A 13870-nucleotide genomic window follows, 5' to 3' on the forward strand; every position below is an offset into this window, starting at 1 on the left:
ACTACAGATAGGTCTGATCAATCTGCAATTAGAGTATTAACTTTTTAATTTATCTGGCAAATTAAGATGCTACAGTTTATAAACCACCATTACTATGATTCTGTGAACCTGCAGCCTATAGGTGCAAGCTTCCACAACCAATTACCAAGCCCATAAACCAGCCAATAGAGCCTAAAACACTCTTCAGTGACTAGTGCCCTCTCTCCTGTTTGCAGCTGAGTCTTATTTAAATATGCTACTAAGAAAGGTTATCTCTTACCAGTAATGACTTTACATGTCAGTTTATCTCATTTAAAAAAGGCAAAATGAAAAGGGCTGTGTTACAAGATACCCTATTTAAATTCACTAGCTCCTCCCCCTCCCCCCCATGATCTGGGTAAAGGCAAGATGGGAGATTCCCCCACCAATCTCCTAGCAAGTTTTTGGAAAAGCATCTTTCTATCAGAGATTAAAAAAATAGAATTCTGTCCTCATATTTCCATTAAAACTGGAAACCAGAATTCATTATATTGAAGTCTGAAACAACAGCGATAACACAGTCTCCAATTCAATTTCTCCTAAGGTAATACTGTAAATCTGATTAATCGTTCACCTTTAGATGGGAGATCAGTTACTGTATTAAAAGAGAATGCTCTACTGCAACAAGATTATAATTCAGTTTTACAAGGCTTCCAGTGTCTAGAAGAAGAGTTTCAGGTACAAAATAATGTATGCCAGATGATTCATAGGGAAGAAAAGAAAACTAGGAGACACCAAGCTCCTCCGTGAAAGTGCAGCTAACAAGAAGAACAAGAAATGTCAGCTTCCCATAGAATTAAAATTATTTATATTAGTTACAACACATAACAAGTCTGATGGCAGTTGTATTATCTACCATTTTTTCCAGGAGAAGGGAATCTCTATTGTCCTGAAGACACCCCACGTCCTCTGGCTTTACACCTCCTTTAAGGCCACAAATATCTGGTGAAAGACAACTGGAAAGGGCTCTTTTCAGAGCCTTCTGATATCCCTGCAAACCAAACCACCACAACATATTGGGATAGCCCAATGACTATTTTTAATGTTTGACTGACTACGTATCCCATGGCTGGAGAAAAGTGAGCCAGAGACATGATGTTCACGCAAAGCATTCATAGGTCTATCTGTAAGTTGGTAGATGTTTTTCATACACAAAAAAGTTAAAAACATATACTGGATCTTTGGGAAAACCAAAGACAGTTCATTGCTGTACTAAGGTTGCTAGGTTCAAAAAGAACATAGAGCAATACAAAATGGCACAAGAGGAAGGGTGAAGAGCAGAAAACAACTTCTGTGCATTCCCCATTTAGCACTTAGAATTAGCCATCTCTGGTAAATGGTTTTCAGAAGCAATTTATCATGCCTCTTTTGTAAAAAAGGGAGATAATTAAGATTTCCGGCACAGACTCACTCAGCTAATGTCTAGCTTATTTGTTATTTCTCTCTCTCCGTCTTCTTTGTCTGAGCAAATGTAAAATTAAACAATAAAAAAAACACCTTTTTATCATTGTCTTACCTATCAAGTTGTCAATATTTTTTCATTACCTCTGTTACAGTGTGTCATTTTTCTTAAGAGTGAAAATACTATCAATGCTACAGTTTGAAGGAAAACAGAAAGCAGCAGTTCTGCAGGCAATCCAGGAAACTGGGATCATGGACAATTTTGGTGGTGGGAAAGAGAAACTTTTTAGATAAGGTCACACATTTTTAAAAGCTTCTGAAATTAGTCTTTTCTTAGTCAATTTAGTAGGATGATCATCCTAATTTTCCCCTTACAAGGCATTATTTGTAAAGTTTGTTTTGTGATACCCCTTTAATTTTAGCTATCAAACACACAAATTCATTAGTTTCCTCTGTGGAAGAGTTTGTTCCCCAGTAGTTATTTTTTCCCCCAGAGAATCCTTCATTTTTTAAGATGCTTCTGAAAAAAAATTGAAGCAATTTTTGGTTTATGTAGAAAAACCGTATGATTTATTTACCTGCTGTAAACGAGGCAGACCATATTATTGATCTCTTTGTCCAATTGGTATCTCCGAAAGTCCTCCCAGGCATCTTTAACTGCTGTAATAGCCATAATAACACAAATTGGGATCACAGAAACTGCTGGTTGAAAAGCATTTACCACTGGCACAAAGTTCAATGCTGCAATGGCCACAAAATATAAATTGGCAAAGCGGTGAAACTGCTCAAAGATATTCTTTGGGATGAAGGATAGGAAAGTGTATTTGGTGGTCTTGATTTTATTACAGTCATAATGTCTGTTTGGGTTCTCTTTCCACTTGCAGCTTTCAAAGGGTAAGTTGGATACGACCACCCATTTATTTTCATTTTTCTTCTTTCTTTTCTTTCCTTTTCCTCTCTTCTCTGACTCCTCATTTTGTGTCTCAGAATCTGAAGCAGCATGATGGCAGCAAGCTTTCTTGAAAAAAAGTTTTTCCCTTATGATCTTCATAGAACAGCAGCCTAGAGCATATTTCCTTGACATCTTACTTCCCCTTAAAAATGTCGTTTCAAATAATAATAAAAATAAGGCACAGTGGTTTAAATAATCCAGAAGGATGCAAAGCAGTAGAATGAGGATTTGAGTTTCCCTGAAACAACTGCTGTTTTTCACTTGATGGAAAGCTACACCTGTTGGAATACAGACGTCACAGGAATAGGTAGTATCCTCCTCGAAACCAGTTCTGCCACTGTCAGTCAGGCTGACTCTGGGTCCTAAAGTCTGCCCCGTTGCAAGTCACTGATGACAAAAGCACTCCTGAAATGTGCTATTATTTGTGCTACTATACTTCCTGAAGCTTGTGCCAGGCAATCTTCTTTCTGCATATTATTATAGTGGGTGGATAAATTTGAAGACATATGCCCAGTCCTCTTCTTGAGGCTTTTCTGAAACACTCTTTTTAAAGTTGTTAGAAGCTAAAATTATTGCCAGTAAGTTAGTTCAAAGGGGAAGCCCTGATTTCACTGAAGTCAATGGAAGGCTGCTATTGACTTCAATAGTGCCGGGACTTCATCTCCTAAAACTATCCCTATCTGCCAATTGCTTTTGTCTCTACAGAACCAAGTTTAAGAGAAAAAGAAAACCTCTTGACCAAGGGAACCCGCAATGCGATCATCCTCTTTTAATGCAAGTTTACCACCTTATCATGTAGTCCCATCAGTTGTGGCAAGCTAAGAAGGATCTAGTCAGGGCAGCACTTGGACAAGAGACCTCTGATGCTGTAAGAAGATAGTAGAAGCCATTCTCTTCCCTCTGAATCAGTACTGGCAAATGCCCCAGCACAAATGTAAAGGATATTATATTTCTGGAGGTGCAGTCATTCACATGAAACTTGTAGGGACTGGCCACCTTTGGTTATTGGAGATCTGATGGCAGAGATAAAGTGTTAACACTTATGTCCAGGTCACATTCTAATCTACCGATGAAATTTCCCGCTCTGGTTTCAGTTGGATACAATATTCTTCCCTTTCTGTTGCCAATGAGCAGTGTTATGCCATGTTGTTAAGCAGCTGCAATGTTCTATTCCAGAGTTGGCTGCATTTCAATGGTGGGTGAAGGATCCTCACCATCCCTAAGATCCTTTACCTATTGAGAAGGGGTGTTGAGGCTTAATTATCTGGTATTGGTAAAGTGGTTAGAAAACTTTAAGAGAAAAATGCTATAGCAATGCAAACACCCTGCGTGGTGGAATAAAGGTTATTGACATCAGTCTAAAATTATTTCCTTAGCTTTTTACCAATAATATCATTAGGAACCAGTCCCTATATAAAAACCTTTCCAAATTTATTAATTTCACTTATTGTGATCAAATGGGGGAAAATATTGCAAAATAATGTGCTTAAACTGCACCAAATAATGTAATGTAAAAACAAACAGTCATTGTTTCATTCCACTTACTCATCATATGCTTTGGTTTTAGAGGAGTTTATCGCCTTATCAAATCTGTATCTCCTGCAGTCTTCAGTGCCATCCTTAACCATGATTACTAGCAGCACCACACCCAAAGGTAGCATCGTGATCTCCCTATGGAAAACTTCCACTTGTGGGAACCAGTTTAGGATGACCAGGAAGAAGAAATAGAGATTAGCCAACCTGAGAAGTCAAAAACAAATGACAATAGCCAGAAATTAAATGTGTCCTTTCCTGATTCATAACACTGTTTATAGGTCAAAACAGCTCGCTCGCTCTCTCTCTCTCTCTCTCACACACACACACACACACGTCTCCTTCCCCTCCTTCTCCCTTCCTTCCCCAGTAAAAGTGCAGAATATTTCCTGACTACAATGTGATGTCTCCATTCCTTATGAGGATTCTATAGGAGATATATTTTCATAACATTAAAAAGAATTTCATTTAATTTGTGTATTAAACCATTGTTTAAATCCAGAAACCTAAAAATTGTTTATCTCATGACTTCCCTCACATCCAGGTTTCCATATTTGCATTCATTTTTGATTCAAGGATTGCCAACTTTAAAAAGCAAAAAAGTATTTAAAACTCATATTCAGAAATATATGGGATTGTTTTTACAAGAAGCGGACGAGGCCCTCTATGAATTTACAGACATAAGGTAAAGAAAAAGATAGGCCAAACCATGGGATGACAGAACCTGGCACCATATTACAGAATGTTTATTTCAAAGTGAAAGATGGATGGGCAAATTTAATCTATCTTGATCAGAATGGCATTTTCCACTGGCTGCTCTTGGCAGGATTCTTCATGCCAAGGTCACTAGTCCTACAACCAGTAGTTAATCGGAAAGACTGAGCCATACAAACAACTCAGCTCTGACCACCCTTTATGGACAAGTTCTATATAACTTAATATTGATGACATCAACACGCTTATGTAAAAATTAACATAATTGTATAAAATTACTCTAAAATCCTATAGAAGCTAAGAGAATAATTTGCTTTCAGCATGTTGTTTTGAGCCCTTTGTATAATTCTAAATCAGGGATATTAATTCTCTTATAGGATTATTCAAAAACCTATAGAAACTTTATACATTTCTATCAGAGATCACTTATGATGGGACAGATCTTAAAGCTGATAAATCATTTCCTTAGTTTTGGCAAATGTATACCTGTGAAACTGTTCAAAGAGGTTTCGGGGCAAAAAGGAGAGCAAGGTGTATTTCGTGGTCTGTATCCCATTTCCAGAATAAAACCTAGAAACCTTCTCCCAATCTTTTTGAAGTCTCTTGTTGTTGGGAAACACAATCCTCCATTTGTTCAAATTGTATCTCAGCCTCTTTTTGACAGAAGACAGCAGAGGTGTTGATTCCGACTGAGTCCAGGTGGATCCTTCGGCAGCCAGCCGCTGACAACGATACAAAGCTGAGTCCACTGACAAAGCCATTCACAGAAGCAAGGTAAGGCTGAAAGAGAAATGCATTACAAGGCCTGAAAACCAATTCCATTATGGTAACAAATTCACTTTGTGTCTTGCCAGTGATGGTTTTAAAGCAGCAAACAATACAATTCAGCATATTACCTGGTCAGCTTCACGCTCAGTGCTTTCTGTACAGAAGTTAACTGGTACAACAAAAATATTTAATATGGAAAAAATCCATTTCTAACTCTATGAGAAAAATGCTTTATGATCTGTGAGTTCTAACAGTTCTAACTGTGAGTTAATGCAAATAAGGCAGATTCAAGCTGATTGTTCACAATTGAACTTCCCAAGTCTATATCATTTATTTATCTATATCATTTTATCTTTATCCAAGTCTATATCATTTTCTTTAATCAAACTGCCACAACCAAAGCTGTTGGGTAGTTTTTCTTTGACTGCCTCAGACTTGTGCACGATGGTTCTTCTGTTCATGTTCTTTTACAAAGGTAATTGGCTCAGGTGCTGAATCTTAAAGCACGCACAAAGGCTATGATGAGAATGCACTGCATGGTCATTTTAAACTCATTTACATTCACAAAAGGAAAAACATTCTTCAATCTCCATAGAAATCTGATTCAAATGCAGAACTCAACAAGGAACAATGGGTATTTTACTGGTTGGATAGATCTAGCAACTTGATTAGTAAATACTAGTGCCCTTATATAATGTAATAGTTTGAAACACAATCATACAGTAAGACCCTGATTCTGTTCCCATTGAAGCTAATAGCACAACCTTCTCCTTGGGCTGCCAACTTGACGTGGTGGAGAAGCTTGCATATACTTAAGACCCTAAGAGTGATGCCGTCAGGAGTCCTGTACTCCTGGTAGGGTTACCCATAGCGGTGAGGTCAAAGGTGACAAAGTGAAGCCCAGCACAACGCAATCCAGTATAAGCCCTCAATGACAGAACAGGCAGATGAAGCTGGATCACCTCTCAATGGCTGTGAAGGCGGACAAAGGCTGCAACAGAAGAGAAACCGCCAGTTGTTTTGGACCTCCTTGCCACTGGACACCGGTGCCTCTTCCGCCAAGATTTGTGTGGCTGCTGGTGAGCATCAGCTCCCGCACACTAAACTACTCTTGTGCAGGCTTCTTTCATAGGAGAACTTTTTCCTCACCTCTACCCATAGAAGTCCTGCGGCAATGGGTGAATCCCACACACACTGGGAGATAGCAGCCCAGGATAGGGATAACTGGTGAAGACTTGTCAGAGAGGGAACTTCCACTTTTGAGGAAAATCGCTTTGCCCAGATCTCAGAAAAATGCAAGAAAAGAAAGGAAAGACAACTATCATGCAGCAATCCCGGCCTTCCAACACTAGCTGCAATGTCTGCCAACGAGCCTGTGGCTCAAGAATTAGACTCCTCAGTCACCAAAGGACCCATGAAAAATAAAACGTGTGAATGAGATCATCTTTGCCCTCGAGGGATTGCCGACAAATAGCACAACTCTCACTGACTTCAAAGGTACGGCACTGGGCTCTATACCATTATGCCCAATTCAAACCACAGTAAAATGCATGAGTGTAGGGGCTGGAGGGAGACACAAAACGAATGGTATGGCACAAACAAGAAAAAGGATAAAGCCTTGTCTATATTCAAAGCTGTACTGGTTTAAACTCAGTTGTGATTTGAAACCAATTTACTTAAACTAGCAGAACACACAATATGGACAATCTTAATCTTATTTAAAGTATGTTAATATTGATTTAGTTTAATTCAGTAAAGAATCTGCTTAAGCAAATTTGATATCAATCTCGTTTAAATAGGATTAAGAGTACCCACATTATGTTTTGCACTAGTTCAAGTACATTACTTTTTATACCAATTTAAAATTTGACCGATCCACATTTAATATAGACAAATTCTCAGTTTCCCTACACTCGCAAAGCTACTGCCTGTGTTGCCCCCTTCCAAATCTCCTTTCCTTTTAAAAATTGTGAACAGCCACACATTCTCCTCAGGAAGAGCCATATACAAAATATTTATATTTTAAAAATTATTTTCAAAGATGTATATAACTGAGCCATAAGGAGGAAAAATAACACGCTGTGACAGTTTATGCTATGTGCCACACTGATATAGTGCTCATAGGCATGCAGTTACAATAACGTAATGCAAGTCAGACCTATGCGCTACTATTTATTAAATACTTAAAAACGTAGTTAATGAAGAGTTAAGATTGCCCAGTGGTGTCTTGTGCCTTTGCGGAATGTGGAGTGGCTAACTCGAATCTCTGAAAACCTATTTATTTCAATGTGGCTGATGATGGAGTGAGATACTGCTCAACATAAGGGAATACGAAAGAATCGGGCTCTTAGTTGTTCACTGATTTTTTTATATTCTGACTCCAACAAAATTACATATACACTTAAACTAACCTATCAGAACCCCAAATTATTAATCCTCCTAGTTCTTCAACTAGTTAAAATAAAAGTAGGTAAAATGAAAGTCCTCTACACTTACAGATAAAAATGAAGCAGAGTTGGTCCTGCTTTGAGCAAGGGATTGGACTAGATGACCTCCTGAGGTCTCTTCCAACCCCTAATCTTAATCTTTTTATCTAATCGTCATTCACAGAATCATAGGTATTTAAAGTAGAAAATATATATTAAATCAGAGCCTCTCCTCCCACCAATGCAAGTTTGTTTGCCAATTGTCTGGACAGTCTAGCTTTAAATTTCTAAAATAATGTCATCCACCACTTCTTTTGAGAGACTATTCCACAGCCTTACAGATCTCACAACTATGAAGTTTTTCTTGACATTCAGGCTGATTTCTTTTCTTACTATCATTCTATTTCATTAAAACAAATTAATGAAAGAATAAACTCGCCCTACTTAGCTTGATTCGGTTTAGGAAGCAACGTTCTCATCATGGCTTCCTTTGTAGTGAGGCCGTGAATAGTGCTGTATCTATGGAGAAGGAAGTTGACTGATGCCAACATACAATTAACTAGGTCACAGGAGATGTCAAAATGTCATAATACAAACTATGCAAAAGGACAACGGCTATGCAATGAAAAAATTATATTGATGGATATATAATCAAAGGAGAAGTTAATGACTTCCTTGTCACAGGAATGAAACTGTTGGAAAAAACAAAGCTGCAGAAAGCAACCAACATATTTTGGGATCATTAAGAATAAAGATGAATCTGACTTGGCACCTCAGTTAGGAGATGACTAGGGGAAAGGAAGGAAGATCTCACAGAGACATTATTCTGTAAATTCAGTATCACCTTACATCAGCCAACTGGTATCCAGAATCTCCCAAGTATACTAATTGCATTTCGGTGTGTCATCTGGGTCACTTTCTGAAGGGCACGGAATCCATTTCAAACATTTACTTCTTAGTAAAAGCATACTAGCAGTTCCCACAGGATTTCTCTCTCTCTCCTTTAAAAGGGTGAGGTATAAAGCTAAAAAGAAGCAGAGATTGCCATCTCTGCAAACCCACAAATATAGTGAACACATTATTTATAGCTCTATATTATGCATATATTGGTGGGGGGCTATATCTGATGAAAGTAAAGAGCAGATCTTTTCAGCATATGGTTATCAGAACAAACGAGCATCTCCCACCTTGAAGATGATGTTTTTGTACCACCAGAGGCACCCCTAAAGAAAAAGAAGGGAAGATCCAAAGAGAGTGGTGAATTATTTTTCCAGATGCTGTGATGTCACTTGGGATTTGCCTGCTACATTACTCCAGTATTAGGGTTACAGCATGTGTCGATTCTTATCCCAATACAAGAAAACAATTGTGTTCTCTCAATGCTCTCCACAGTTATCAGAAATTTAAAATATTTCATTGCTGTTAAAAGGCAATCAGCAGGCCTTAGCAGTGTGCTTTATGCCCAGGTATGGGACACAGCCTGGATTTCTAGTCATAGTCTATCTCTGAGCAGGCAGAAGCTAGAAGTGCTGGAGAGGCACATGTTCAGGCATAGGTGCAGGGAATGCCTCCATCATGTTGTCTGAGTAGCCCTCTGGCTAACCAAGAGATAGAGCAGATGAACTTCACAGGGAATGCTTTTGGCAGTGTCTCCTCTCAGCTCTCAAGCTTGGATTGCTGAGGACAAATGGCTAATAAAGTGCATTAGGGAGAAATTTGGAAAGAAGTAGAAGTTTGATGGTCTCTGCCAATGCACATTGTCCTTGTAGAGCACACTTGTCTTAAACATTTTGTCCAGTCTTTTTAGAAGTTCCAGTTGATGAGGTTTCCACCTTTTCCCTGTGGAGTTCTAATCTACACCCTAATAAATCTCACGATCAGGAACCTGAAGTTTTCCCTTATTTCAATTTATTGTTCCTAGTTGAACCTCCAAGTACCTCACAATGAACCAGACTGTGAAGCTCTTACTTATATTGATGAGCAGTTACTACTACGCATAGTCCCACTGGAACTAAGTGCTCAGAAATACGAGTAAGAGGTTCACAAGCTAGCCCAATTCCTCTTCCTCCTTTGTGTTGATACCCTTCAAATATTAAACTGTAATTATATCATTACCATAATTATCTAGCCAAACTTCACATATTGAGCTCTCAACCTTCCCAGCCCCCCGTCATTTTTATTACTCTTTTCAGATCTTCCTTAGGAATTCTTAGGACCCCGCAAGGTGTGTGAATAGCCAGAGTGTGTATAGATAGTTATTTATTCAAATACAGAAGGTCAAGAATTGAAGCTGAGAAGGAAAGCAATATGTAAGCAATTTAAGTAGCATCTGATTACATCAAAGTGAATTGAAATAAAGCACAGAATGGCATAATCAGAACTAGAAGCCCAGTTGTACAAACTGATCCAGGACAAAGCTGATGGGATTTCTGGGAAGGAAAAGGAAAGGGATGCACATAATACACAGTTTTGCAGAATGAGAAGCACATGATGTTGGTTTAGGAGGCCCAGACATTATGGTTATTTCATGTGCCTCAGTTACAATCTCTTCTTTTGTGTGTGCGCGCATGTGTGTACACACACACACAAAATAGCTGCTCACAGATGTCTGAAAGATGTTTCACCTCCTTTAGACAGCTATGGAAAGATTTACATATGAGAAAATTTATAAGAGATACTTTACCTGACAAGACAATGGAATAAGAAGCCAGTCTACAAACAAAAGTGATACAATTCTCAATCAAGAGGAAAGGTTTTGAAAAATCTGAACTTCTTTGCAATATAAGGAGAACTAACATCGTGCTATTTCTTCAGAGATTGGCAATAAGCTTTGGGGTGCAATTTGCTAGCATTTATTTCCAGGCATTTCAGAGTGGCTTCAAGTTTACCTCAAGCATGTCAATGCACAACAAACTATTCAAAGAGAATCACATTAAACAGATTTCTCCTTGCCATTTTCACATAGATTAAACTACCAACATCTTATTAACTTCAAAAGTGTGTTCCATGCTATTATTGGAAAGGAATACAATTTTTTGCCTAAAGGTTTTATAATACTACTGTAGAAAAGACATTGGTTGTGAAATACTATTGACTATACTGTCACAGTCAGGGATTTTACATATGGCTCAAAAACAACAGTAATGTATTTACTGCAATAAGCTGCCATGAATTACAACTCATAAAGCCCAAGGCTGCCATTCCTGAACCCATTATTTTAAAAGACTCATTTATTTTCCCCTCATTTTATTTGTGAGGAGAACTGTCACCATTGTTAAGACTAATGCTACAGATTCACTATATTTGCCTTGCACATCTCATCCAGAAATGAAATGTGCTCACGCCCTATGCCTTGTTAGCATCTCCTAGATAATCCTCACTGTGTTTTAAGGCATGTGCTCCCAAAAAACGAAGTAGAATTAACACACGATCCTTGAGGTTCAAGTCCCTCAGTCTGAGGCGGGTTCTGAACACCTTCAGAAGCTAAAGAGATCCAAGATTAAGATTTACTCATTTTAGTGGAGGGAACAAGTCAGGTGCCATGATGGAGCAGAAGCTTGACAGTATGTTGGCTAGTCATGGGGTGGGAGGGATGCTGTTCAAATTCGCTAAGTAGAGGTTTGGCTCAAATGGTTCAATATATCACATCAATGAATGGATTACTGGGTGCTTGTCAGTACCAAGCACGGTCCATTTGTACAATACTGCCCTTTATTGTGAAAGGCATGCTGCAACTCACTGATGCCAAATTCTCTCCCGTTCCCTCCCTCATCACTCCCAAAATAATGGGGAGATTCTCTCTTGGTTCTTCACTTCTACAGGAATTTACAGTTCCTCATACATGGTCAGTGTGACTATCAGACCGCCTACGACAGGGGTCGGCAACCTTTGGGAAGTGGTGTGCCAAGTCTTAATTAATTTAAGCTTTCGCGTGCCAGTAAAAGGTTTTGCGTGTCAGACTGGCAGCGCGGGCAGCAGACAGAACCCCAGACCGGCAGCGAGCTGAACTGCTCAGCCTGCTGCCGATCTGGGGTTCCATCCGCCGGCCCCGCTCAGCCCGCTGCTGGCCAAGTTCCATCCATCCAGGCTGGCAGCGGGCTGAGCGCAGCCAGTGGCCGGGACCCCAGCTGGCAGCAGCGTGCCACTAAAAATCAGCATGCGTGATGCCTTTGGCATGCGTGCAGCAGGTTGCCGACCCCTGGCCTATGATCTCGCAGTTTTCTCCCTACCTGCCACTAATGAGAACCCGCTTCCCAGTCTTCCTTATATTACATGGACAGTTAGCATTAAGAGACCCATGCCTACTAGGGTTGCCAACTCTGACTGAAGCTATTCAGGGAGATTTCTTTTCCTCCCAACATGACAATGTCATTTTCTTAAAATAGCCTATGAAAATCTCCTGGATTGCATTCAGTAGTCACTGGGAGATGGATGCTGATTCCAGGCCAATCCTGGAGAATTGGCAACCCTAAAGCCTACAAACCCTTATCAAGGAACAAGGCCTTGTTGTGCTAGATGCTATATAAACATCATGTCCCTGCCTGAGAAATTATAATCCCAGTTTATAACAATATGCAACAGGTGGGTGCAAGGGACAAATGAGGGGAAAGTGGGAAAATAAGGTATCAGTAAAACAAGCATGGTTTTCTAGGTGTCATTTTGCCACCAGCCTAGCCATTGTCAAAGGACAGCATTTAGCAAATATATTATGCCTTGACTTATATTATACTTTCCCTGGTTTTATATCTTTCTATTGCTAGTGTCTGTGTGACCAAGGGGTTGCAGCATCATGTCCTTTGTATTCTGTTCATAAGAGGGATGAGAAGCCCAAATTCTGGAAAATATCCTATACACATATATGTATGTAAAAACATACAGACACTAGCAATACAAATGTAAAAAACCAGGGGTAACATTTTCAAAAGTTTCTGAGTTACTTAGGAGCCTACACCAATGGGATGCAGGTGCTTTTGAAAATTTTACTCCAGGGCAAAAGTTTAGACAGAATGGAAGTTTTAAATGGAACATATTAACAGGAGCAATTTCAGTGAGGACCTTTCACTGGGATGTGTGCATTAATCGAATGTTACTAAGAAAAAGCTAATTTTTCTCTCCAAACTCTTACCTTACATTTCCACATTGAAAGAACCTATAAACCTACCCATAAACTAAGAGAACACAGATGCGCACACACTCCCTGAAACACTTAATTCCAATTTTTTCAAGTTTTCTCTCGCAGTTCGTAACTGAAAACAGCAGCAATTATTCTTTGTGTTGCCTTATAATGAAAGATGTGGCACCCATTCAAGTGAATCATTTCCAGGACGGTTTGGTTAGGGAAATAAACATCACTGAGTGAGTAGAGCACTACAGAAGGCTGAACTACACTGTTTTTAATCTGCATTGCAATTATCTGCTAGGAAGCAGCCTGTTTTTTTTTTTTTTTTTTTTTGCTATGTTATATAAAACCTCCTGTAATCAGGATCCAGTCAAACCAATCCTGAAAAAAATATTTGGCAGGTGAAGGCTGATGAATATATTGAATGGGGTGAGAGAGGGAGGCTATGATCGTTCATTAGCAGCATCTAAAATGCTGTCTGGAATTATGTTACACTGTGCTGAAGAAATAATGCATGGGGCGAGGCATCAACAAGAGTTAAAAACAGGTCCTAAAGAAATGATTATCCAAAAATGCTAACCATTGCAGGCTGCCCTGTCATTCATTGAACAGAAATGCATTATGGATTAAAATTTATATAATGTTTCTTTTTGCAGGATAAATAGAAAGGAGCTTTACGTAAGTCTAGTGCGTCATTAGACTACAATGTATTGCTATTCTATTATTATTCTATTAGATTAACACAGGCTTTTCATGCAGTGACTAGATTTTGTTTCCTTGTGGGAGAAATCTATCCTGAAATCTCACAACAATGGGTTAATTATAACACTTTTCCCAAGGCAGACATAAGATTTTAGTGCCTGACAGAATTTTCCTTCAGCTTCAGCAGCGCAGCAGCATGTTCAGAGAACCTGATTTTGCAAAGGGCTACAGCTGCAT

At 39.1% G+C, this 13870-nt stretch overlaps 1 protein-coding gene across 4 annotated transcripts in view; it reads right to left on the minus strand.

Moving 5' to 3' along the window:
• Positions 1 to 13870, minus strand: part of ATP10B (ATPase phospholipid transporting 10B (putative)) — a 236035-nt gene that overhangs the window by 67467 nt on the left and 154698 nt on the right. For 2 of the 4 annotated variants that reach the window (XM_054038561.1, XM_054038560.1), the window contains 2 exons: positions 5105 to 5398; positions 3917 to 4111 (listed from right to left, as the gene is read on the minus strand). In XM_054038561.1, the coding sequence (XP_053894536.1) occupies positions 3917 to 4111; positions 5105 to 5379 (470 nt within the window). In that variant the 5' untranslated portion in view covers positions 5380 to 5398. Of the gene's footprint in view, positions 1 to 1997; positions 2605 to 3916; positions 4112 to 5104; positions 5399 to 13870 lie in introns of those variants that run through there. The other 2 variants (XM_054038562.1, XM_054038559.1) reach the window with 2 other exon arrangements.

This window comes from Malaclemys terrapin, chromosome 8 (genome assembly GCF_027887155.1).
Source record: "Malaclemys terrapin pileata isolate rMalTer1 chromosome 8, rMalTer1.hap1, whole genome shotgun sequence".
NCBI classification, from domain to species: domain Eukaryota; kingdom Metazoa; phylum Chordata; order Testudines; family Emydidae; genus Malaclemys; species Malaclemys terrapin.